General features: G+C 33.7%; 2 protein-coding genes across 2 annotated transcripts; one reads left to right on the top strand and one right to left on the bottom strand.

Annotated features, from left to right (window-relative positions):
• The first annotated feature begins 6,151 nt into the window (after nt 1-6,151).
• On the top strand, nt 6,152-15,896 carry LOC145742399 (macrophage mannose receptor 1-like). Its single transcript, XM_082560182.1, has 10 exons — nt 6,152-6,236; nt 6,373-6,612; nt 6,862-7,023; nt 7,246-7,445; nt 7,508-7,520; nt 13,056-13,295; nt 14,807-14,842; nt 15,327-15,362; nt 15,659-15,694; nt 15,859-15,896. Exons 1-10 carry the CDS (start codon nt 6,152-6,154, stop codon nt 15,894-15,896), a joined length of 1,086 nt encoding a protein of 361 aa, XP_082416308.1.
• Nucleotides 15,897-17,003: 1,107 nt separating this feature from the next.
• Nucleotides 17,004-23,654, bottom strand: LOC145742410 (carbohydrate sulfotransferase 11-like). Its single transcript, XM_082560192.1, has 6 exons — nt 23,648-23,654; nt 23,098-23,253; nt 22,708-22,862; nt 22,320-22,536; nt 22,085-22,259; nt 17,004-17,217 (listed from the first exon to the last, which is right to left on the bottom strand). Exons 1-6 carry the CDS (start codon nt 23,652-23,654, stop codon nt 17,004-17,006), a joined length of 924 nt encoding a protein of 307 aa, XP_082416318.1.
• Between the last annotated feature and the right edge of the window lie 795 nt (nt 23,655-24,449).

Consider the following 24,449-nt stretch of genomic DNA (forward strand, 5'->3'; position numbering starts at 1 on the left):
CCGTGTTTTACCTATGCTAGGCCCTAGTAAGGCGTTTGGCCGGGTTCCCGACTATCGCAATACCTGCTATACGCCACACATGGGCCATACTCGGCAGTTCGTGTATAATGCAACCATCGCACGTTCGAGTGTTAGCGACACATGGGCCATACTCGGCAGTTCGGGGATATTGCGACCATCGCACGTTCGAGTGTTAGCGACACATGGGCCATACTCGGCAGTTCGTGTATAATGCGACCATCGCACGTTCGAGGCCATGTTTAGCGGTTCAAGGTTAATGCAACCATCGCACGTTCGAGTGTTAGCGACACATGGGCCATACTCGGCAGTTCGTGTATAATGCGACCATCGCACGTTCGAGGCCATGTTTAGCGGTTTAAGGTTAATGCGACCATCTAACGTTCGAGTGTTAGCGACACATGGGCCATACTCAGCAGTTTGGGTATAATGCGACCATCGAACGTTCGAGTATTAGCCATGCATGGGCCATACTCAGCAGTTTGAGTATATTGCGACCATCGCACGTTCGAGTGGTAGCGACACATGGGCCATACTCGGCAGTTTGGGTATAATGCGACCATCGCACGTTCGAGTGTTAGCGACACATGGGCCATACTCAGCAGTTTGGGTATAATGCGACCATCGCACGTTCGAGTGGTAGCGACACATGGGCCATACTCAGCAGTTTGGGTATATTGCGACCATCGCACGTTCGAGTATTAGCCATGCATGGGCCATACTCGGCAGTTTGGGTATAATGCGACCATCGCACGTTCGAGTGGTAGCGACACATGGGCCATACTCAGCAGTTTGGGTATAATGCGACCATCGCACGTTCGAGTGGTAGCGACACATGGGCCATACTCAGCAGTTTGGGTATAATGCGACCATCGCACGTTCGAGTATTAGCCATGCATGGGCCATACTCAGCAGTTTGGGTATAATGCGACCATCGCACGTTCGAGTGGTAGCGACACATGGGCCATACTCAGCAGTTTGGGTATATTGCGACCATCGCACGTTCGAGTGGTAGCGACACATGGGCCATACTCAGCAGTTTGGGTATATTGCGACCATCGCACGTTCGAGTATTAGCCATGCATGGGCCATACTCAGCAGTTTGGGTATAATGCGACCATCGCACGTTCGAGTGGTAGCGACACATGGGCCATACTCGGCAGTTTGGGTATAATGCGACCATCGCACGTTCAAGTATTAGCCATGCATGGGCCATACTCGGCAGTTTGGGTATATTGCGACCATCGCACGTTCAAGTATTAGCCATGCATGGGCCATACTCAGCAGTTTGGGTATAAAGCGACCATCGCACGTTCAAGTATTAGCCATGCATGGGCCATACTCAGCAGTTTGGGTATAATGCGACCATCGCACGTTCGAGTATTAGTCATGCATGGGCCATACTCGGCAGTTTGGGTATATTGCGACCATCGCACGTTCGAGTATTAGCCATGCATGGGCCATACTCAGCAGTTTGGGTATAATGCAACCATCGCACGTTCGAGTGTTAGCGACACATGGGCCATACTCAGCAGTTTGGGTATAATGCGACCATCGCACGTTCGAGTATTAGCCATGCATGGGCCATACTCAGCAGTTTGGGTATAATGCGACCATCGCACGTTCGAGTGGTAGCGACACATGGGCCATACTCAGCAGTTTGGGTATATTGCGACCATCGCACGTTCGAGTGGTAGCGACACATGGGCCATACTCAGCAGTTTGGGTATAATGCGACCATCGCACGTTCAAGTATTAGCCATGCATGGGCCATACTCAGCAGTTTGGGTATAATGCGACCATCGCACGTTCGAGTGTTAGCCATGCATGGGCCATACTCAGCAGTTTGGGTATAATGCGACCATCGCACGTTCGAGTATTAGCCATGCATGGGCCATACTCAGCAGTTTGGGTATAATGCGACCATCGCACGTTCGAGTGGTAGCGACACATGGGCCATACTCAGCAGTTTGGGTATAATGCGACCATCGCACGTTCGAGTATTAGCCATGCATGGGCCATACTCGGCAGTTTGGGTATAATGCGACCATCGCACGTTCGAGTGGTAGCGACACATGGGCCATACTCAGCAGTTTGGGTATATTGCGACCATCGCACGTTCGAGTGGTAGCGACACATGGGCCATACTCAGCAGTTTGGGTATATTGCGACCATCGCACGTTCGAGTATTAGCCATGCATGGGCCATACTCAGCAGTTCGGGTATATTGCGACCATCGCACGTTCGAGTGATAGCGACACATGGGCCATACTCGGCAGTTTGGGTATAATGCGACCATCGCACGTTCGAGTATTAGCCATGCATGGGCCATACTCAGCAGTTCGGGTATATTGCGACCATCGCACGTTCGAGTGGTAGCGACACATGGGCCATACTCAGCAGTTTGGGTATATTGCGACCATCGCACGTTCGAGTATTAGCCAGGCATGGGCCATACTCAGCAGTTTGGGTATATTGCGACCATCGCACGTTCGAGTGGTAGCGACACATGGGCCATACTCAGCAGTTTGGGTATATTGCGACCATCGCACGTTCGAGGCCATGTTTAGCGGTTCAAGGTTAATGCAACCATCGCACGTTCGAGTGGTAGCGACACATGGGCCATACTCGGCAGTTCGGGTATATTGCGACCATCGAACGTTCGAGTGGTAGCGACACATGGGCCATACTCAGCAGTTTGGGTATATTGCGACCATCGCACGTTCGAGTATTACCCATGCATGGGCCATACTCAGCAGTTTGGGTATAATGCAACCATCGCACGTTCGAGTGGTAGCGACACATGGGCCATACTCGGCAGTTCGGGTATATTGCGACCATCGAACGTTCGAGTGGTAGCGACACATGGGCCATACTCAGCAGTTTGGGTATAATGCAACCATCGCACGTTCGAGTGTTAGCGACACATGGGCCATACTCAGCAGTTTGGGTATATTGCGACCATCGCACGTTCGAGTGGTAGCGACACATGGGCCATACTCGGCAGTTCGGGTATATTGCGACCATCGCACGTTCGAGTGGTAGCGACACATGGGCCATACTCGGCAGTTTGGGTATAATGCGACCATCGCACGTTCGAGTGGTAGCGACACATGGGCCATACTCGGCAGTTTGGGTATAATGCGACCATCGCACGTTCGAGTGGTAGCGACACATGGGCCATACTCGGCAGTTTGGGTATAATGCGACCATCGCACGTTCGAGTGGTAGCGACACATGGGCCATACTCGGCAGTTTGGGTATAATGCGACCATCGCACGTTCGAGTGGTAGCGACACATGGGCCATACTCGGCAGTTTGGGTATAATGCGACCATCGCACGTTCGAGTATTAGCCATGCATGGGCCATACTCAGCAGTTTGGGTATATTGCGACCATCGCACGTTCGAGTGGTAGCGACACATGGGCTATACTCAGCAGTTTGGGTATATTGCGACCATCGCACGTTCGAGTGGTAGCGACACATGGGCCATACTCAGCAGTTTGGGTATATTGCGACCATCGCACGTTCGAGTGGTAGCGACACATGGGCTATACTCAGCAGTTTGGGTATATTGCGACCATCGCACGTTCGAGTGGTAGCGACACATGGGCCATACTCAGCAGTTTGGGTATATTGCGACCATCGCACGTTCGAGTATTAGCCATGCATGGGCCATACTCAGCAGTTTGGGTATATTGCGACCATCGCACGTTCGAGTGGTAGCGACACATGGGCCATACTCAGCAGTTTGGGTATATTGCGACCATCGCACGTTCGAGGCCATGTTTAGCGGTTCAAGGTTAATGCAACCATCGCACGTTCGAGTGGTAGCGACACATGGGCCATACTCGGCAGTTCGGGTATATTGCGACCATCGAACGTTCGAGTGGTAGCGACACATGGGCCATACTCGGCAGTTTGGGTATATCGCGACCATCGAACGTTCGAGTATTAGCCATGCATGGGCCATGTTTAGCGGTTCAAGGTTAATGCAACCCTCGCATGTTCGAGTGGTTAGCCAGATAACCAGATATGGCATTTGGTCGTGTCCTCGACCTTCTGCTATAAATCGCCTATTATACCGTTACTGAATTGCCTACTAAGTTCTTAATGAACCATAGTGGGTTGACTTGGTGAAAGATAAAGATTGAATGTACGTTTCTAAAACTTATAAATGTTTTAGGTGATTTGCAGGGGTCGTTGTCGTTGTAGCTAATCGTGCATGGCCCTAGCATAATCGGGCTTGCGCCGATTGTCGGCCGAGTTAAATTTTTCTGACTGGGTGCTTACTAAAGTTTTTTTTTGTATATATCTTTATCCTCGATGTGGGAAAGTCGAATGCGCGACTTAAACATAGAGTAACATCAGTTACTCCGACCCAGTCTTCAGATGCCTGTGGCAGTTTGGGATATTTTAAATAATAATTGCCCGATTATTAAGCTGCTGATTAAGTGTTGGCTCAGCAGGTATTTATACCGTTTTTAGCGCCTTACTCAAGGGCGCTACAGCATAAGATTAGTGGGGATTGAGCCCACGACCTCATGTGTGGTGTAGCAAGTGTTTTTACCACTACACCACGCTGCCAGTTTATTTTAATGTATCAGCCCTATTACCCAAAAAGTCTTTTCGTTAACTACTAAAATAAACCTAACCATGTATTTGTTAAAAGCGTGGTGTGTAAATGTAGATTAGTAAAATTTCGATTTTAAATTAGAATTTTTTTTACAGTCGTTCGAGAACATGGAAATGTTGAAGAAGTCTTAGGTTATTCTTAATATTTTGTGCCATGTATTAAACTTATCATTTGCTGTACGCTAATTCTTGCTATTTTAATAATGTTTCAAAATTGTTGTCTATTAACCAAATACTGTTAGGCTTAAAGGTGAATAATGTGGCATTGGTGAGGCTAAAACCATCAATTTTTGGCTCGTAGCTCGCTGCCAGCACCGATATACCACACTACCGAACGCCTATTTTTATTGATTTTTGAAACTTTTTGTACTCGGTATTATCCCCTGCGCAGACGCCTCCAGACCTCCAAGTTTACTTAGGTCGCTGTGCGGTCATTGGTGCGTGTTACTAGTTGTATACACTTTTATATTGCTTGATTTACTGTGTTGTTAAGATATAGATGTGGTTTACTATTTAATATACACAGAGTGTACAGAATGCCTGAAACAAACTGGTGACAATGGTTGGCATCTACATTTAAGAAAATGGAATTATTGTTTTTATTTACATCAACCGATGAATAAATATGACGTCACAATTTCCATATTATGATGCAACATCACAACTGATATAAGGTACATATTTTTCAATAAAAAAATTTGTTTTTCAACTCTTTTTTTAATATTTTTCAATAACTTGCATCAAACTAACACTTATTATAAGGGTGCTGCAAAGTGGAAGCAGTGGGAATCGAACAAATTACCTTCATTTTAGAAAAAATACGTTGGTTCAAATTTTATATTCATTTAAATGAAAATTGAACAACAATAAAATTATAAAATAAAATACAACGTTAAAATTAACTCAATTATTTCTGTTAATATTTAAAACACAATAAAGGTTTCATAATTATTGTTCGTAGTATTGAACAGGTAATTACATTAACGTTATAACAGGAAGTATTTGGTCTTTTCATTGACTTATATTGGCCTTCACCTTAATTTTTTTCACTTTATTTAAACTACAAACTGATAAGTTACAAAATGAACAAGTTCGTTTTAAGTTTGATGATTTTGAGTTTAAATGTTGTAAATGGGCAACAATGGTATACATATGAGAATGTTGAATATCATATTGGTGTTGATAAGGTTAGCCAAGCAGCAGCAGAGCAAAAATGCGAAGCATTAGATGCCAAGTTGGCAACTCCCAAGACATCGAAAGTTCATGATTTTCTACATCAACAAATTCGAAAAATTGGTATTTTTTAAATTGCATATTATTTTATTTTATTAAAAGTACAAATTAAAAATCACAAACGTCCCGTTTTTAGCGGGAGTTGTATTTGTAAAGACTGTGTTATCGCGATTAAAAACATTTTTCGAAATTGTGATTAATAGTTTTATATAAAAATTAAGGGTCAATTTGTAAATCCAAGAGAATTTGTATCTCTTGTACTTCATGGTTCTCATTAAACCTCTTGTACTTTACGGTCCTAACTTATTCTCCCTACCCTACAGACCTAATATTTTCCGAGAATCGTTAAGTAAAAGTGATCCCAAAATTTAGTTTAAATATTTATTTTATTATTAGTGTTTTGTGATTACCAAAACAAAAAATATATATTTTTAAATTTTGTCTTAAACTTAAATTATATAGTTACAAAAAGTTTTAAATTTTAGGAAAAGACTTTGTTTACTGGATCGGCCTAAAAAGAACAAACCCAGCTAATAAGGATTCCTCTTTTAAGTGGAACGATGGAACAACTTTGCAGAGCAGCCAAGCTAACTGGGATGGTGGTGAACCAAATAATTGGGGAGGGATTGAGGACTGTGTTTGGTTATATAAAACTAATTCAAAGTGGTATGATGCCTCATGTCAAAGAAGTCACCGATATGTTTGCCAACGAAATTTATCACCAAGTAAGCAACTTTTATTCTCAAATTATTTTAATTGGTTTTAAATTTTTTTTTCAACTTATTCAACTGAAAAAATTATAATTTTTTTATTTCGTGGGTGATATTTCTAGTTATTGTATTTTAGATTTATTTTTAAATAATAAAATAAAACCGATTTTACAATTTTATATCTAAGATATAAATAATTCGAATTTAACATTTAGAACTTAAATATTTTTATGTTGTTAACTATTTAATTTCTAAACATTACAGCTCCAACTTTTGTGACTTTTAAGAATGTAGAATATTACTTTGGTGTTGATAAGGTTAGCCAAGCAGCAGCAGAGAAAAAATGCGAAGCATTCAATGCCAAGTTGGCAACTCCCAAGACATCGAAAGTTCATAATTTTCTACATCAACAAATTCAAAAGATTGGTATTTATTTCTAATTTTAAATTGCATGATATAGTAAAATTAAAAATCATAACTTACCGTTTTTAACGAACGGTTTTGTTAGTAAAAGCTGTGTTTTTGGAATCAGTTAATCTACTTTGAATTTTTATTGTATCAACAGTGCTTTAATATCATTAGAACAAAAATAATTTTGAATTTTATCTTGAACATAAACTCAATAGCTACAAAAATTTTATTATTTAGGAAAGAAAGCTTTTTACTGGATCGGCCTAAAAAGAACAAACCCAGCTAATGAGGATTTCTCTTTTAAATGGAACGATGGAACAACTTTGCAGAGAAACCAAGCTAACTGGCAGAGTGGTGAACCTAATAATGCGCGAAGGGATGAGAACTGTGTTTGGTTTCATGGTGGTAAATCAAAGTGGTTTGAAATTTATCACCAAGTAAGCAACTTTTAATCTAAATTCATTTTAATTTGTTTTAACTAAAATTCAAAACTTTTTAGCTAAAACTCGTTGGTATAAATCATTTTCGCTTTGTGTTATACATTTTTAGTTTTTGCTATATACTTTTTTTTATAAAAAAATAAAGTTAATGAAATAACTTCACATTTTAGATATTAATTTTCAAACTTAAACATTTATAATTTAAATAATTGTGTGATGTTATTTACATAATTTCGGTTTATTGTTTATATTTATAACCCTAAACACCTTGATTTTTCCATGCTCGTCTAGATACTTTTTCTTGTTACCTTAATATGCTAGGTTTTTGTATTTTTATTGGGTAAGGGTGTGCTATTGTTACGTGTTTTTTAACTACCCCTAAACGCTGACTAAAACCATCAATTTTCGGCTCCTAGCTCGCTGCCAGCACCAGTATACCACACTACCGGACGCCTATTTTAATTGATTTTTAAAACTTTTTGTACTCGGTATTATCCCCTTTTTTCTTATCCATCATTTTAATCGTTTTATACAGACACGTAACAGTTAAGTTCGATTATTCATGGATTTTCTAATACACTTTTTATTTTTTTGCCCCCTTTTATAAATACAATTTTAAAACAGTTGTTAAATACTACATAGTTAATAATATAAAATGACTACGGACTAGTTTTTAAAATATAATTAGTATTTTGCATATATTGTAAAGCTTCTAAATAGATCAACTTATTAAAGAAGTACGTAACTAAATTTAATATTTTTTTACAGACAACTATTAAGGAGATAACATGATTCGTATAATTGAGAAAAAAACACATTTATTTCCGAGAACTTTTATGTAACTTCGTGTAGAAATAGAAAAATATTATTTTTTTAATTGTCACAGAATATTTTAAAATGTTTGGTTAATTTTTTTGGTTAAGTTTTTAATGTTATTCAAGAGTATAATTATTATGTGTGAATTATATTGTTTACTGTATAAGAGCGCAACTTGCGTAGATTAAAATATAACGTCAGGTTTTGCTTATTGCTGCACATGACTAAACAGAACTAAAATTTGAACAACTGGACTAAAACCTAACTCCTTCTTCCTTAAATTGATTTATATGCAAACATTCTGTGCGATCTTGTGCTGTAATTAGTAAAACCGCATTTAAAAACTATATAAAAATACCCAAAAACACTTTAAAAAAATTAAAAAAAATCACAGAAATTTTGTTGTGCTTTTGTTCAATGTAATGGTTATGGAAATTATTTGTTACCCCGGGCTTGGATAAAATGATGAAGTTTAGATATATTGTATTGCTGTATAACTTTTAACATAATAATATAAAAAAGTGTAAAAAATCTAAACCCTATTTTTATTGCCATACAATAAATTATTTTTAAACAACACTACATATAAATAAATGACATGCCAGTAAACAAGCAATATTTGCATAAATTGTCCAAAATACACCAAAAATAAATGGTTTTATATAAAATAATCAATGTACTTAATTTGAACTTTTGTATTTGAATAGCTACTATACATCATACGCTAGATTGAAAAACCTAAAAAGCCGCTAGCGATGTAGCCTTGTAAGCAAGTACATTTTACACAAAGCATGAGCTCAGATGCCTCCAGACCTTCAAGTTTACTTAGGTCGCTGTGCGGTCATTGGTGCGTGTTACTAGTTGTATACACTTTTATATTGCTTGATTTACTGTGTTGTTAAGATATGGATGTGGTTTACTATTTAATATACACAGAGTGTACAGAATGCCTGGAACAAACTGGTGACGATAGCTGTGCTCTGTTTATTAAAAAATAGAATCAGCTGTTTTATTTACATCATCAATGCTTAAATATGACGTTACAATCCTCATAGTATGATGCAACGACACTTTTGTTTCCAGGTAAGAAAATTTGTAATAATGAACAAGATTAAAAACTTAATTTCAATTTGAATGACGTTCCACGTTTTAAAACTAACTCAGCTTCCTAATATTAAAGTCATAATAAGATTGCATAATGCAATCAACATTTATATAAAACGATTCAATAACTCCTAAAACGGTGTAAATTTTTGTAAATATGGGAAATAATTAACATTTGACCATATTATTTTATAATTAAATTTTCATAAATGACGTAAAAGTATGTATCGTATACACTTACTCTAGAGCGCCACAGCGTGGAAGCAGTAGGAGTCAAACCTTTGACCCCAGATTTAATTAAAAATACGACGTTGGTTTAACTTTTACTTTAATTTAAATGATCTTTAACAATAATGATAAATATGAAATAAAATATAATGTAAAAATTAACTCAAATTTTTTTGATCAACTTTAAAACACAACTAGAACAATAGAAATAAAACTAGTCCAGTCCCGCGACCCTAAAAATAAGAAAAGATAAAACTTATTAAACAAAGAAAAAATAGAGCATAACCAACGCGATAAAAATTCATTAAACCAACACAAAATTCCAATTTATGTATTAAACTTTATAATATAATTATCGAATAAATGTTCTTTACACAATATTATGGAGATTTTATAAAATTTACCATTTGTATCATGATTTTAAATCAATAAAAATGTAACAACCAAATATTGATTTGATTTTTAATAAAAAACAAGCAATTAATATTTATTATAAACAACCAAAAATTAATTTTTATACCGTTTTTGAGTAGAAACTTTTACTCAGACAGCGAAAAAGACGATATTTGACGGCGACCAGAACGCTATTAAATCATTCAAGCGTTAAACTCACTCTGATCCATTATTTTATAAATAAACCCAAAATAATTAAACGATAATTAGCTAAAGTTAAATATTTATTTTAAACAGCAACATACAAAATAATAATAATAATAGCAACAACATATTAAAATTTCAGAAAATTTAACATTTAAATTTTAATAATAAAATATATTAATTAGTAATTAGTGATAATTAAATGTCGTAAATAGGAGGTTTGCGATTCGTTGGGATAATAACAAACATACTAAAAATTTAGAACTTTTAGATTTAAAGAACAAAAGTTATCGTCTTTCAAAATTCTGACTAGAAAGAATAAAAACAATAATAATAAATATACGGACAATAACAATATGTTTCGAAATCTAAGATTTCGAACCATAATAATAATAATAATAACTAGATTTATTTGATAAATAAAATATGGTTCGAAATTGTTTGATTCTTTTTTATAAATATAATTTATTTAGTAGGTTTATTAATTAAATTATAAATTTAAATATTAACTTTTTTTATATTTAAACCTAATTTTAACAAGCGAACACGCACTTATTGATATTGTAATATAAAAGTAAACTAAATTTAAAAGCACAATACCGATCTTAATTTTTTAGTAATCAAACAAGTATTAAAATATAATAATAACAAAACAATTAAAACAAAAATTTTACACATTTTTTACTTATATTTTAACATTTTACTTAAATTTTCAACCAATATTTTTTACTTTAATGGACAGCGAAAAAGACAATTTTTGACAGCGACCAGAACGCTATTAAATTATTCAAGCGTTAAACTCACACTGATTCATTATTTTATAAAAAAACAAAAATAATGATTAAACGATATTTAGCTAGAGTTAAATCTTCATTTTAAATAGCAACATACAAAATAATAATACCAACAACATATTAAAATTTAAGCAAATTTAATCCTTAAATTTTAATAATAAAATATATTAATTAGTAATTAGTGATAAATAAATGTCGTTAATAGGAGGTTTGCGATTCGTTGAGATAATAACAGACATACTAAAAATTTAGAACTTTTACTTTTAAAGAACAAAAGTTATCGTCTTTCAAAATTTGTCAAATAATAATAATAATAATAATAAATATAATGACAATAACAATATGTTTCGAAATCTAAGATTTCGAACCATAATAACTAAATTTAAATAAACAAACACCTATTTATTAGTAATTAGTGTTAAAAATTAAAATTTTAATTTATTTTTGAGTTACTAATATCATAATATACAATTGACAAAAATTTAAAAAATTAACAACAACCTTTAAATTTAAATAAACAAACACTTAATAATTAGTATTTAGTGATTAAAAATTAAAATTTTAATTCAGTTTTGAGTTACTAATATCATGATATACAATTGACCAAGATTTGAAAAATTAATAACAACCTTTAAATTTTAATAAAGAAACACCTTTTAATTAGTAATTAGTGATAAAAATAAAAATTTTAATTTATTTTTGAGTTACTGATATCATGATATACAATTGACCAAGATTTAAAAAATAAATAACAAACTTTAAATTTTAATAAACAAACACCTATTATTAAGTAATTAGTGATAAAAATTAAAATTTTAATTTATTTTTGAGTTAGTAATATCATAATATACAATTGACCAAGATTTAAAAAATTAATAACAACCATTAAATTTTAATAAACAAACACCTATTAATTAGTAATTAGTGATAATTAAATGTCGTAAATAGGAGGTTTGCGATTCGTTGGGATAATAACAAACATACTAAAAATTTTGAACTTTTAGTTTTAAAGAACAAAAGTTATCGTCTTTCAAAATTCTGACTAGAAAGAATAAAAACAATAATAATAATAATAATAATAATAAATACACTGACAATAACAATATGTTTCGAAATCTAAGATTTCGAACCATAATAAAGGTTTCGTAAATGTTATTCGTAGTATTGAGCAGGAGCAGGTACCTATTGTCTTATAATGACTCAAACTACAACAGGAAGTTTATAGTCTTAACTATATTTATAGTCTCTTAACTTAACATTAATATCACTTTATTTAAACAACAAAGAGATAAGTTACAATATGAACAAGTTCGTTTTATGTTTGATGATTTTGAGTTTAAATGTTGTAAATGGGCAACAATGGTATGCATATGAGAATGTAGAATATTACTTTGGTTTAACTAAAGTTACTCACACGACAGCAGGGACAAAATGTGCAGAAATAAATGCTAGGTTGGCAACTCCAAAATCATCAGGAGTCCATAATTTTCTACATCAACAAATTCACAAAATTGGTATTTTTTTAAGTTTTAATTGTATAATGTTTATTTTTCTTAAAAGTAAATATTAAAAATTAGATTCGTAACTATTTTACCAGGCGGTCCACCGGTAGCGTGGTGTAGTGGTAAGAACACTTGCTACACCACACATAAGGTCGTGGGTTCAACCCCACTGATCTCATGCTATAGCGCCCTTGAGTAAGGCGCTATAAACGGTATGAACTCCTGCTGAGCCAGCACTTAATCAGCAGCATAATTACCGGGCAATTAAGCTCTACAATATCCCAAACTACCACAGGCAACTCGAGACTGGGTCGGAGTAACTGATGTTACTCTATGTTTCGCGCATTCGGCTTTCCCACCTCGAGAGTAAACATATATACAAAAAAAGTTAGATAACTTGAATCTTCGGAGATCCGTTTTATTTAATATTTTTAAAATTTTGCAAATTTTAGTAAAAAATATACTTTTAAAGTTTATTTTAATATTTTTGTTTTATGATAATTAAAACTGAAATATTTTTTACTTTAAACGTAAATTATCTAATTACAAAAGGTTTCAACTTTTAGCACGAATAAGCCCATACTGGATCGGCCTAACAAGAACAAACCCAGCTAATAAGGATTCCTCGTTTAAGTGGAACGATGGAACAACTTTGCAGAGCAGCCAAGCTAACTGGCAGAGTGGTGAACCTAACGGGGGAGCAAGGGGTGAGAATTGTGTTAAGTTATGGCGTGCTGAAACAAAATGGAATGATGCTTCATGTAGCGATAATGATCGATATATTTGCCAACGAAATTTAGCACCAAGTAAGTAACTTTGTTTTTTTTTTATTTTTACTTTGTTTTAATTATTATTTTTATAGCTAAAAAATACACAAATTTTATTTTTACTTTGTAATTATTTTTACTGGTAAGCTAAATTAGTAGCTACCTTTATTTAAAAAGCACGAATTTGATATATTTGTTACTTAGAATAAATTATTAAACATTTAAAATTAAAAATATCGCGTTTTGTTAATTGTCATTTAACTACAACAAGACTGATATTTAAATCCAATGTTTAAAATTTAAACCCTAAATAGAAATAATTTGTAAATTTTTGTTATTGTACTGCTACAACTGCTAATCCAGCAACGAAACCTATAAAGGCAACTCCAATGATAACAAAAACAGATTTAACAACTGAATTTCCTACAGCCCAACAACATCAGTCAAACGTCAGTCTTATCAAATTAATTTTTTTTTGTATATATCTTTATCCTCGATGTGGGAAAGTCGAATGCGCGACCTAAACATAAAGTAACATTAGTTACTCCGACCCAGTCTCGAGTTGCCTGTGGCAGTTTGGGATATTATAGATTATAGTTGCCCGATAATTATGCTGCTGATTAAGTGCTGGCTGAGCAGGAGTTTATACCGTCTATAGCGAAGACGCTACAACACGCTACAACGTGACTCAAGACTCTACAACATGAGATCAGTGGGAATTGAACCCACGACCTCATGGTGGTGTAGCAAGTGTTCTTACCACTACACTTCGCTGCCGGTCAAAGTTTAAAAATATAAACGGTTTAAGAAAACTAATTTAAAAACATTAGCTTTTTATTTATTGTGATGTAACAAATCCTTTTTTTAGAACCTTCCGCTGATAATAGGATGGGCAATTACTGGAACACTTCTACTCATTTCCGTTCTTACCAATTTCTACCAACTTTACAAATGGAAAAACAACGTTAAATGTAGGTATACTGTTATACTATATGTATTTAAATGAGAGGTCATATTGATAGATCATCATAAAAATAATTCTGCATTAATTGGATGTGTGTGAGCTGCAATGACACGAGAGAGAGAAAGTACTGCATAGCTGCGATTCGAGCACGAAACCAGCAGCCTGGTGTAGTGGTAAGAACACTTGCTACACCACACATGAGGTCGTGGGTTCAATCGTCACTGCTCTCATGCTGTAGCGCCCTTAAATAAGGTGCTATAAACAGTATAAACTCCTGCTGAGCCAGCATTTAATCAGCAGCATAATTATCGGGCAATTATAATCTATAATATCCCAAACTGTCACAGGCAGACTGGGTCGGAGTAACTGATGTTACTTTCGCTTATTAATTCTGTCCAAAATGTGCCGCGCTACTAGACAATTTTGTAAATTAATATTTTCGGCCGCGTTTGGTATATTTACCCCAAGTGGTGATGTTAGTGCCATAACTACTAAGTCAAACTTTACCATCTAAAATATTAAAGCGTGATGTACAAATATAGGTTTAAAAATTATTTCTATTTTAAATTGAAATTTATTTTTGCAGGCGAGCCAGAATTTGGAAATTCAGAAGTTTTTCAAGGTAACTATCTGTGTGACATGAGTCAACTAGTACTAATAATGTTATTTTAGGTAATCTAATTTTAAATATTTTCTGCAATAACATTTATAAAATGGTAACGTACATGCCATTAAACTAGCTCACCTATCCATGGGGTGTTACAGGCAGCGTGGTGTAGTGGTAAAAACATTCGCTACACCACACATGAGGTCGTGGGTTCAATCCCCACTGCTCTTTTGCTGTAGCGCCCTTAAAGGCGCTATAAATAGTATGAACTCCTGCTGAGCCAGCACTTAATCAGCAGCATAATTATCGGGCAATTATAATCGATAATATCCCAAACTACAACAGGCAACTCAAAACTGGGTCGGAGTAACTGATGGTACTCTATGTTTAAGTCGCGCATTCGACTTTCCCACATCAAGGATAAAGATATATACAAAAAAAAGATTGATACACAATTAACTATCGTCTACATATAAAAACATATCAATTTATTTTGCAGCACAACCATATCCTGTGTACGTGGAACTTGATGAAGGTAAGTTTATTTTAATATCTTGTTGTATTATAAACTACACCGTTACACGCATAGGCTCAAAAATGATATTTGCTATTTAGTGATACTCAAAAATATTTAAAAAGATCTGGTTTTAGGTCAATTTTTTTCTTGTAGAATGTTTTAATCCGTTAATTAATTGTGATTAAGCGAGTGACAGTGCATTAAAGGCGATCACACATTTACATTTTTTACATATAAAAACCTTTCTGGTTTAGGTATAAGGCTAGTTTTTTTTAGAGGTATTTTTAATTTTTAAATTTAAATTTATTTTGCAGACCAACCAAATCCTGGCAGGGTAAATTTTGTTGGAAGTAAGTCCTTTTTTAATATTTTGTATTCTATTTATAAACTAAACTTACGTATTTACTTTTCTATTTAAATCTAATAAGTCATTTTGCATATATAGTTAAGCTGCTAAACAAAGAAACTTATTAATGTAGTCGTACGTAAACAAAAATTTAATTTCTTTTTACAGACAATTCACGAGACGGTTACATTATTCCCTTTAATTAAAAATAAATTAAAAATCCCTTTTCCTTCGATTTGTTAAAATTTTTGCATGAAAATTGATAAAATATTAATGTTTGATTATAACAAAATCTTTATTAAGATTTTTTAGTTTTGGTTAAAAATAGTAATTTTAAGTACGTGTAGATTATTTTGCGTTTAAAGTACAAGGTGTAGTTTTGCTAATTAAAAAGATAACAGTATCTAATAAATTAAATAAAAACACAAAAAAATATAAAACATAACTAAATTGGCAACATCGTGTTGTGATTTTTATTTATTTTAATTGTTTTGTTACTGTAAATATTTTTCGTTGTTTAGATTTTTGTTAACATCAGGCTTGACTTAATTGATGAAGCTTATAAACTCGTATTTTTATTGCTATATAACCTAACCATTTATATTTCTTTTTAACATAAGATTATAAATAATTTTTTTTTTAGAATTGGCCTGCCCCTTTTTTGATTTATTTAATAATGGTTTCCTTATAACACTGTTTTTCAATTTAAATACTTCTGCTTTAACTAAACTAACGACATGCTAATATATAAGCAATATTTGCGTGTTGTATAAATTAAAACGGAGCTCTATTAGCGTCGTTCGCCAAGTTTATAAAACGCAAAAAGGGCGGAATTTTGACAACTTTAATCTTTCGTTGTACATTCCGCCCTTTCCGCATTTTTTTTAGTGCTACTTGTTTAAACTGGCGGACGACGCTAATGGAGCTCCATTAAAACACTGTATTTAACTTTTACTGTGGTTTTGATGGTTACTGTACAAGTCACATAATTATGATAAATAAAAAAACTTAAATGTGAGCTACTAATGTAGCCTTGTAAGCAAGTAAATTTTACACAAAGCATATACACTGCCTTCGGCCCTACAAGTTTACATAGGTCGCTGTGCGGTCATTGATGCGTGTTACTAGTTGTATACACTTTTATATTGCTTGATTTACTGTGTTGTTAAGATATAGATGTGGTTTACTATTTAATATACACAGGGTGTAAAGAATGTATGTAACAAACTGGTGACAATAACTGTACTGTAAATTTTAGGAAGTTATTTGTTTTAACAAGTTGCCCATTTTATTAAAACCTTAATTTGTTGGTTTTAACTCAGTTTATCTAATTTATGTAATTTAGTCGAGTAACCAAATAATGTAAAATCCTTGAGATAAGCATTCACCCAGTTGTTAAATATCAAGGTATCAAGATCGCCATATTGTTGAGCAATTTGTTTTGTTTCAGTTAAACTTTTTCCATCGCTTGAGTATCCGCCAGGGTAGCTTATGTTTACTCCAAGATTTAAAAGGGATAGAATATACCTAAAAAAATATGTTTTGCGCTCAAATTTTGCTTTTTTGTAATAACTTTACAGTTTTACTCTTAGTTTAAAATTGCACAAGTTTAAGATAATAATAACATCATGATTTTATCCAGTCTTAAGTTGTACAAATTTTAGATATTATTGATCTCATGATATAACCCCAACCCAGTCTTAAGTTGTACAAGTTTAAGATATTTTTGACCTTATGATATTACCCCAACCCAGTCTTAAGTTTTCAAGTTTAAGATATTTTTGACCTCATGATATTACCCCAACCCAGTCTTAAGTTTTCAAGTTTAAGATATTTTTGACCTCATGATATTACCCCAAGCCAGTCTTAAGTTGTACAAGTTTAAGATATTTTTGACCTCATGATATTACCCCAACCCAGTCCCAAGTTGTACAAGTTTAAGATATTGTTGACCCTTATGATATTACCCCAACCCAGTCTCAAGTTGTACAAGTTTAAGATATTATTGACTTTATGATATTACCCCAACCCAGTCTCAAGTTGTACAAGTTTAAGATATTTTTGACCCCATGATATTACCCCAACCCAGTCTCAAGTTGTACAAGTTTAAGATACTATTGACCTCATGATATTACCCCAACCCAGTCTTAAGTTGTACAAGTTTAAGATATTTTTGACCTCATGATATTACCCCAACCCAGTCTTAAGTTTTCAAGTTTAAGATATTATTGACCTCATAATATTACCCCAACCCGGTCTTAAGTTTTCAAGTTTAAGATATTATTGACTTCATGATATTATCCCAACCCAGTCTTAAGTTGTACAAGTTTAAAATATTTTTGACCTCATGATATTACCCCAACCAAGTCTTAAGTTGTACAAGTTTAAGATATTATTGACCTCGTGATATTACCCTAGCCCAGTCTTAAGTTGTACTAGTTAAGATATTATTGACCTCATAATATTACCCCTACCCAGTCTTAAGTTGTACAAGTTTAAGATATTATTGACTTCATGATATTACCCCAACCCAGTCTCAAGTTGTACAAGTTTAAGATATTTTTGACCTCATGTTATTACTCCAACCCAGTCTTAAGTTGTACAAGTTTAAGATATTATTGACCTCATAATATTACCCCTACCCAGTCTCGAGTTGTAAGAGTTTAAATTATTGTTGACCTTAAGGTATTACCCCAACCTAGCCTTAAGTTGTACAAGTTTATGATATTTTTAACCTCATGATATTACCCCAACCCAGTCTCAAGTTGTACAAGTTTAAGATATTATTGACCTCATGATAATACCCCAACCCAGTTTGAAGTTGTACAAGTTTAAAATATTTTTGACCTCATGATATTACCCCAACCCAGTCTCAAGTCGTACAAGTTTAAGATATTATTGACCTCATGATATTACCCCAAACCAGTTTCAAGTTGTACATGTTTAAGATATTATTGACCTCATGATATAACCACAACCCAGTCTTAAGTTGTACAAGTTTAAGATATTATTGACTTCATGATATTACCCCAACCCAGTCTCAAGTTGTACAAGTTTAAGATATTTTTGACCTCATGTTATTACCCCAACCCAGTCTTAAGTTGTACAAGTTTAAGATATTATTGACCTCATAATATTACCTTTACCCAGTCTCGAGTTGTAAGAGTTTAAATTATTGTTGACCTTAAGGTATTACCCCAACCTAGCCTTAAGTTGTACAAGTTTAAGATATTTTTAACCTCATGATATTACCCCAACCCAGTCTCAAGTTGTACAAGTTTAAGATATTTTTAACCTCATTATATTACTCCAACCCAGTCTCAAGTTGTACAAGTTTAAGATATTATTGACCTCATGATATTACCCCAACCCAGTCTTAAGTTTAAGATATTTTTGACCTCATAATATTACCCCTACCCAGTCTCGAGTTGTAAGAGTTTAAATTATTGTTGACCTCAAGGTATTACCCCAACCCAGTCTTAAGTTTTCAAGTTTAAGATATTTTTGATCTTATGGTATTACCCCAGCCCAGTCTAAAGTTGTACAAGTTTAAGATAATATTGACCTCATGATATTACCCCAACCCAGTCTTAAGTTGTACAAGTTTAAGATATTATTGACCTCATGATATTACCCCAACCCAGTCTCAAGTTGTACAAGTTTAAGATATTTTTGACCTCATGATATTACCCCAACCCAGTCTTAAGTTGTACAAGTTTAAGATATTTTTGACCTCATGATATTACCCCAACCCAGTCCCAAGTTGTACAAGTTTAAGATATTGTTGACCCTTATGATATTACCCCAACCCAGTCTCAAGTTGTACAAGTTTAAGATATTATTGACTTTATGATATTACCCCAACCCAGTCTCAAGTTGTACAAGTTTAAGATATTTTTGACCCCATGATATTACCCCAACCCAGTCTCAAGTTGTACAAGTTTAAGATACTATTGACCTCATGATATTACCCCAACCCAGTCTTAAGTTGTACAAGTTTAAGATATTTTTGACCTCATGATATTACCCCAACCCAGTCTTAAGTTTTCAAGTTTAAGATATTATTGACCTCATAATATTACCCCAACCCGGTCTTAAGTTTTCAAGTTTAAGATATTATTGACTTCATGATATTATCCCAACCCAGTCTTAAGTTGTACAAGTTTAAAATATTTTTGACCTCATGATATTACCCCAACCAAGTCTTAAGTTGTACAAGTTTAAGATATTATTGACCTCGTGATATTACCCTAGCCCAGTCTTAAGTTGTACTAGTTAAGATATTATTGACCTCATAATATTACCCCTACCCAGTCTTAAGTTGTACAAGTTTAAGATATTATTGACTTCATGATATTACCCCAACCCAGTCTCAAGTTGTACAAGTTTAAGATATTTTTGACCTCATGTTATTACTCCAACCCAGTCTTAAGTTGTACAAGTTTAAGATATTATTGACCTCATAATATTACCCCTACCCAGTCTCGAGTTGTAAGAGTTTAAATTATTGTTGACCTTAAGGTATTACCCCAACCTAGCCTTAAGTTGTACAAGTTTATGATATTTTTAACCTCATGATATTACCCCAACCCAGTCTCAAGTTGTACAAGTTTAAGATATTATTGACCTCATGATATTACCCCAACCCAGTTTGAAGTTGTACAAGTTTAAAATATTTTTGACCTCATGATATTACCCCAACCCAGTCTCAAGTCGTACAAGTTTAAGATATTATTGACCTCATGATATTACCCCAAACCAGTTTCAAGTTGTACATGTTTAAGATATTATTGACCTCATGATATAACCACAACCCAGTCTTAAGTTGTACAAGTTTAAGATATTATTGACTTCATGATATTACCCCAACCCAGTCTCAAGTTGTACAAGTTTAAGATATTTTTGACCTCATGTTATTACCCCAACCCAGTCTTAAGTTGTACAAGTTTAAGATATTATTGACCTCATAATATTACCCTTACCCAGTCTCGAGTTGTAAGAGTTTAAATTATTGTTGACCTTAAGGTATTACCCCAACCTAGCCTTAAGTTGTACAAGTTTAAGATATTTTTAACCTCATGATATTACCCCAACCCAGTCTCAAGTTGTACAAGTTTAAGATATTTTTAACCTCATTATATTACTCCAACCCAGTCTCAAGTTGTACAAGTTTAAGATATTATTGACCTCATGATATTACCCCAACCCAGTCTTAAGTTTAAGATATTTTTGACCTCATAATATTACCCCTACCCAGTCTCGAGTTGTAAGAGTTTAAATTATTGTTGACCTCAAGGTATTACCCCAACCCAGTCTTAAGTTTTCAAGTTTAAGATATTTTTGATCTTATGGTATTACCCCAGCCCAGTCTAAAGTTGTACAAGTTTAAGATAATATTGACCTCATGATATTACCCCAACCCAGTCTTAAGTTGTACAAGTTTAAGATATTATTGACCTCATGATATTACCCCAACCCAGTCTCAAGTTGTACAAGTTTAAGATATTTTTGACCTCATGATATTACCCCAACCCAGTCTTAAGTTGTACAAGTTTAAGATATTTTTGACCTCATGATATTACCCCAACCCAGTCCCAAGTTGTACAAGTTTAAGATATTATTGACCTCATGATATAACCCCAACCCAGTCTCAAGTTGTACAAGTTTAAGATATTTTTGACCTCATGATATTACCTCAACCCAGTCTTAAGTTTTCAAGTTTAAGATATTATTGACCTCATAATATTACCCCAACCCGGTCTTAAGTTTTCAAGTTTAAGATATTATTGACCTCATGATATTACCCCAACCCAGTCTCAAGTTGTACAAGTTTAAGATATTTTTGACCTTATGATATTACCCCAACCCAGTCTTACGTTTTCAAGTTTAAGATATTTTTGACCTCATGATATTACCTCAACCCAGTCTTAAGTTTTTTAAGTTTAAAATATTATTAACTTCATGATATTACCCCAACCCAGTCTCAAGTTGTACAAGTTTAAGATATTTTTGACCTCATGATATTACCCCAACCCAGTCTTAAGTTTTCAAGTTTAAGATATTTTTGACCTCATGATATTACCTCAACCCAGTCTTAAGTTTTCAAGTTTAAGATATTATTGACCTCAAAATATTACCCCAACCCGGTCTTAAGTTTTCAAGTTTAAGATATTATTGACTTCATGATATTATCCCAACCCAGTCTTAAGTTGTACAAGTTTAAGATATTATTGACCTCATGATACTACCCCAACCCAGTCTCAAGTTGTACAAGTTTAAGATATTTTTGACCTCATGATACTACCCCAACCCAGTCTCAAGTTATACAAGTTTAGGACATTATAGTAATGACAGCATAAATTCGTATAATCTTTTAATAAAAATGTATTTAAACCTTGAGTCTTCTTCTATTGTTTCCAAATGAGCTATGACGTCATAATGAAACAAACAAGGTTGACAGATGCTGTCATAAGTGGCCCAATGTTTTCCGAGTGACGTATTTAATTGGTTGTTTGAATTTAGTGATGCAAATTCGACGAACTTTGCGAAATCGTCTTTTGTTCGATTTTCTAAACAGAAATAAATATGTTATTGGTTTATTTTTAGTATATTTTTATTGTTTAAATAACCTGTTTTGCTTTTCCTGTAAATTTCTCCTCCGCTTAAATTAAATCCGGGGTCTCCGCCTTTTCGCTTTTCCGCCAATTTGTTCTGATAAGTTGAAAGAAAGCGGGCAAATGGATTACGGACGACCAGGAATCTTAAATAAGATGGCGGCACCTGGTTCAGTTTGGTCACCGTTTTGATATATTTAAAAGTTCCTAAGTGCACCTCGTGATGTTTTAACTAAAAATATAGGACCTGTATTAGCTATGTCCGTCGGTTTAAACTAGTTATTCTAAAATAAATGCGGAAAGGGCGCCCCTTGAGTAAGGCGCTATAAACGGTATAAACCCCTGCTGAGCCAGCGCTTAATCAGCAGCATAATTACGGGGCAGAAACATTTGTTATATTTACCCTTGTTATAAACTCGACATTTTCATTATCTTGGTTTAAAAGCAAAAATATTCTTTTCCAATTGGTTGTCCCAGTCTTCGGTATAAAACAATAAGCCAGTTTATGTTTATGCGAGAATAACATGTTAACTTGGCGTGGTTGTGGTTTACGTTGATCTAAATTAAAGTTTGATTGCAATTTAAGTGGAAATTATTAGCGGTATTAAATCACAAATCCAAGATACAATTTAAAACAAAATTAATAAATATTTATACATATTTTACGGTATAACACGCCAAGTTTACCTAACCTAGTAGCTAAGCAGTTATTAGTAAAATAAGTAGCAATAGATTTTATAAATGTATTTTAACTTCTTTTTAACGAAGATATATTTTAAAAGTAAATACGCACCATATTTTTCGCAGGCAGATTTTAAGAGTTTTTTTCGTTTGTTCATTCTTGCTTTCATCATCGTCATAAAATCGATGTGACTTAACTGCTCTTTAGCATCATTTTGCGGGTAGAAATATTGTTGATTTTGTAAAAATTCCGAATTTAGATTGACGACTATGAATTTTGCAAAAAAGTGTAATAGAGCAAGTAAAATTATTGCTATCATACACCTCATAAAATTCATTTTAAAATATGCCATTGCTACAATCCTATGTTCTACATGTTAAAAGTAAACAAGTTAAAGCCCGTTCACAAGGCGTACGCAACGTAACGTAATGCAAGATTTTGCAGATTTTGCAAAAAAGATTTTCTTCGAAAGTTTGCAAAATTTACGCAAGATTTCGTAAGCGGTATACTTTTATTAGGTATTGTTTATTGAAATTTTAAAAAGAAATCCCTAGAAATTGTAAAGTTACGTAACGCAACGCAGCGCAACGTTACCTTGCCATGTGAACAGGCCTTTACTGTTAAGTTACCGAAAATATATGTCCAAAATAGGCATTCTAACAAGACATTTTACATAAACACTTTTTCATGTTTTTAATTTACAAAAAAATTCAATAATGTGTTGTTTTTAAAATTGTTATTTTCGGGTTAATGTCTATTTTTTAAATTGATTTTCGGTATTACGATAAAATAGCTAAATAAACATAATCTTTTATTATTTTAGCTAACTAAACACGCTGTTGATTTCTACTATTATCTAACCAGTAACAAAATATCAAATACTATTTTATTGGTTCAAAGTTTTATATTAAACAATATGAAGTCAACTACTTCCTGTGGTTTTTAGGTCATATTGTAATTTGGTTTTTACTAAATTTGGGAAATTTGAAATATTTTGTTTTGACGTGTCACTGTAAAGGTATTAACCAAAATTTAAGTTGACATTTCAATGAAATTTTAATATTTTATTAACGTTATTTATTCAAGCTTTAATAATTTTTTTTATCCACTATGCTTTATTATATACACATTCGGTTAATGTTGTATGGCACCGAACTACAAGACGAGAGGTTTTGGGTTCGAGCCGCAACAATTCCATATTATTCGCCCTAAGCCTGTAGTTTACAGTTAGTCTAAAACTAGTTTACACTTCTTTATTTCAAATATAAAACATATCACTTTAAGATGTAATAGGCAAAAAATGTATAGGTCTATATTGTTATTAAATATGTTTTATTTAATACTTATAATAACTTTAAGATTGACTAAGTTAAAAGACAGTTATTGCACGTAAGTTTTAAATAAAAATGTCAATAAATGAGTTTTAAAGGCAGCATACCATACACATTTGTAGTTCGACTAGG

This window comes from Corella eumyota, chromosome 1, assembly GCF_963082875.1.
Source record: "Corella eumyota chromosome 1, kaCorEumy4.1, whole genome shotgun sequence".
Lineage (NCBI taxonomy): Eukaryota > Metazoa > Chordata > Ascidiacea > Phlebobranchia > Corellidae > Corella > Corella eumyota.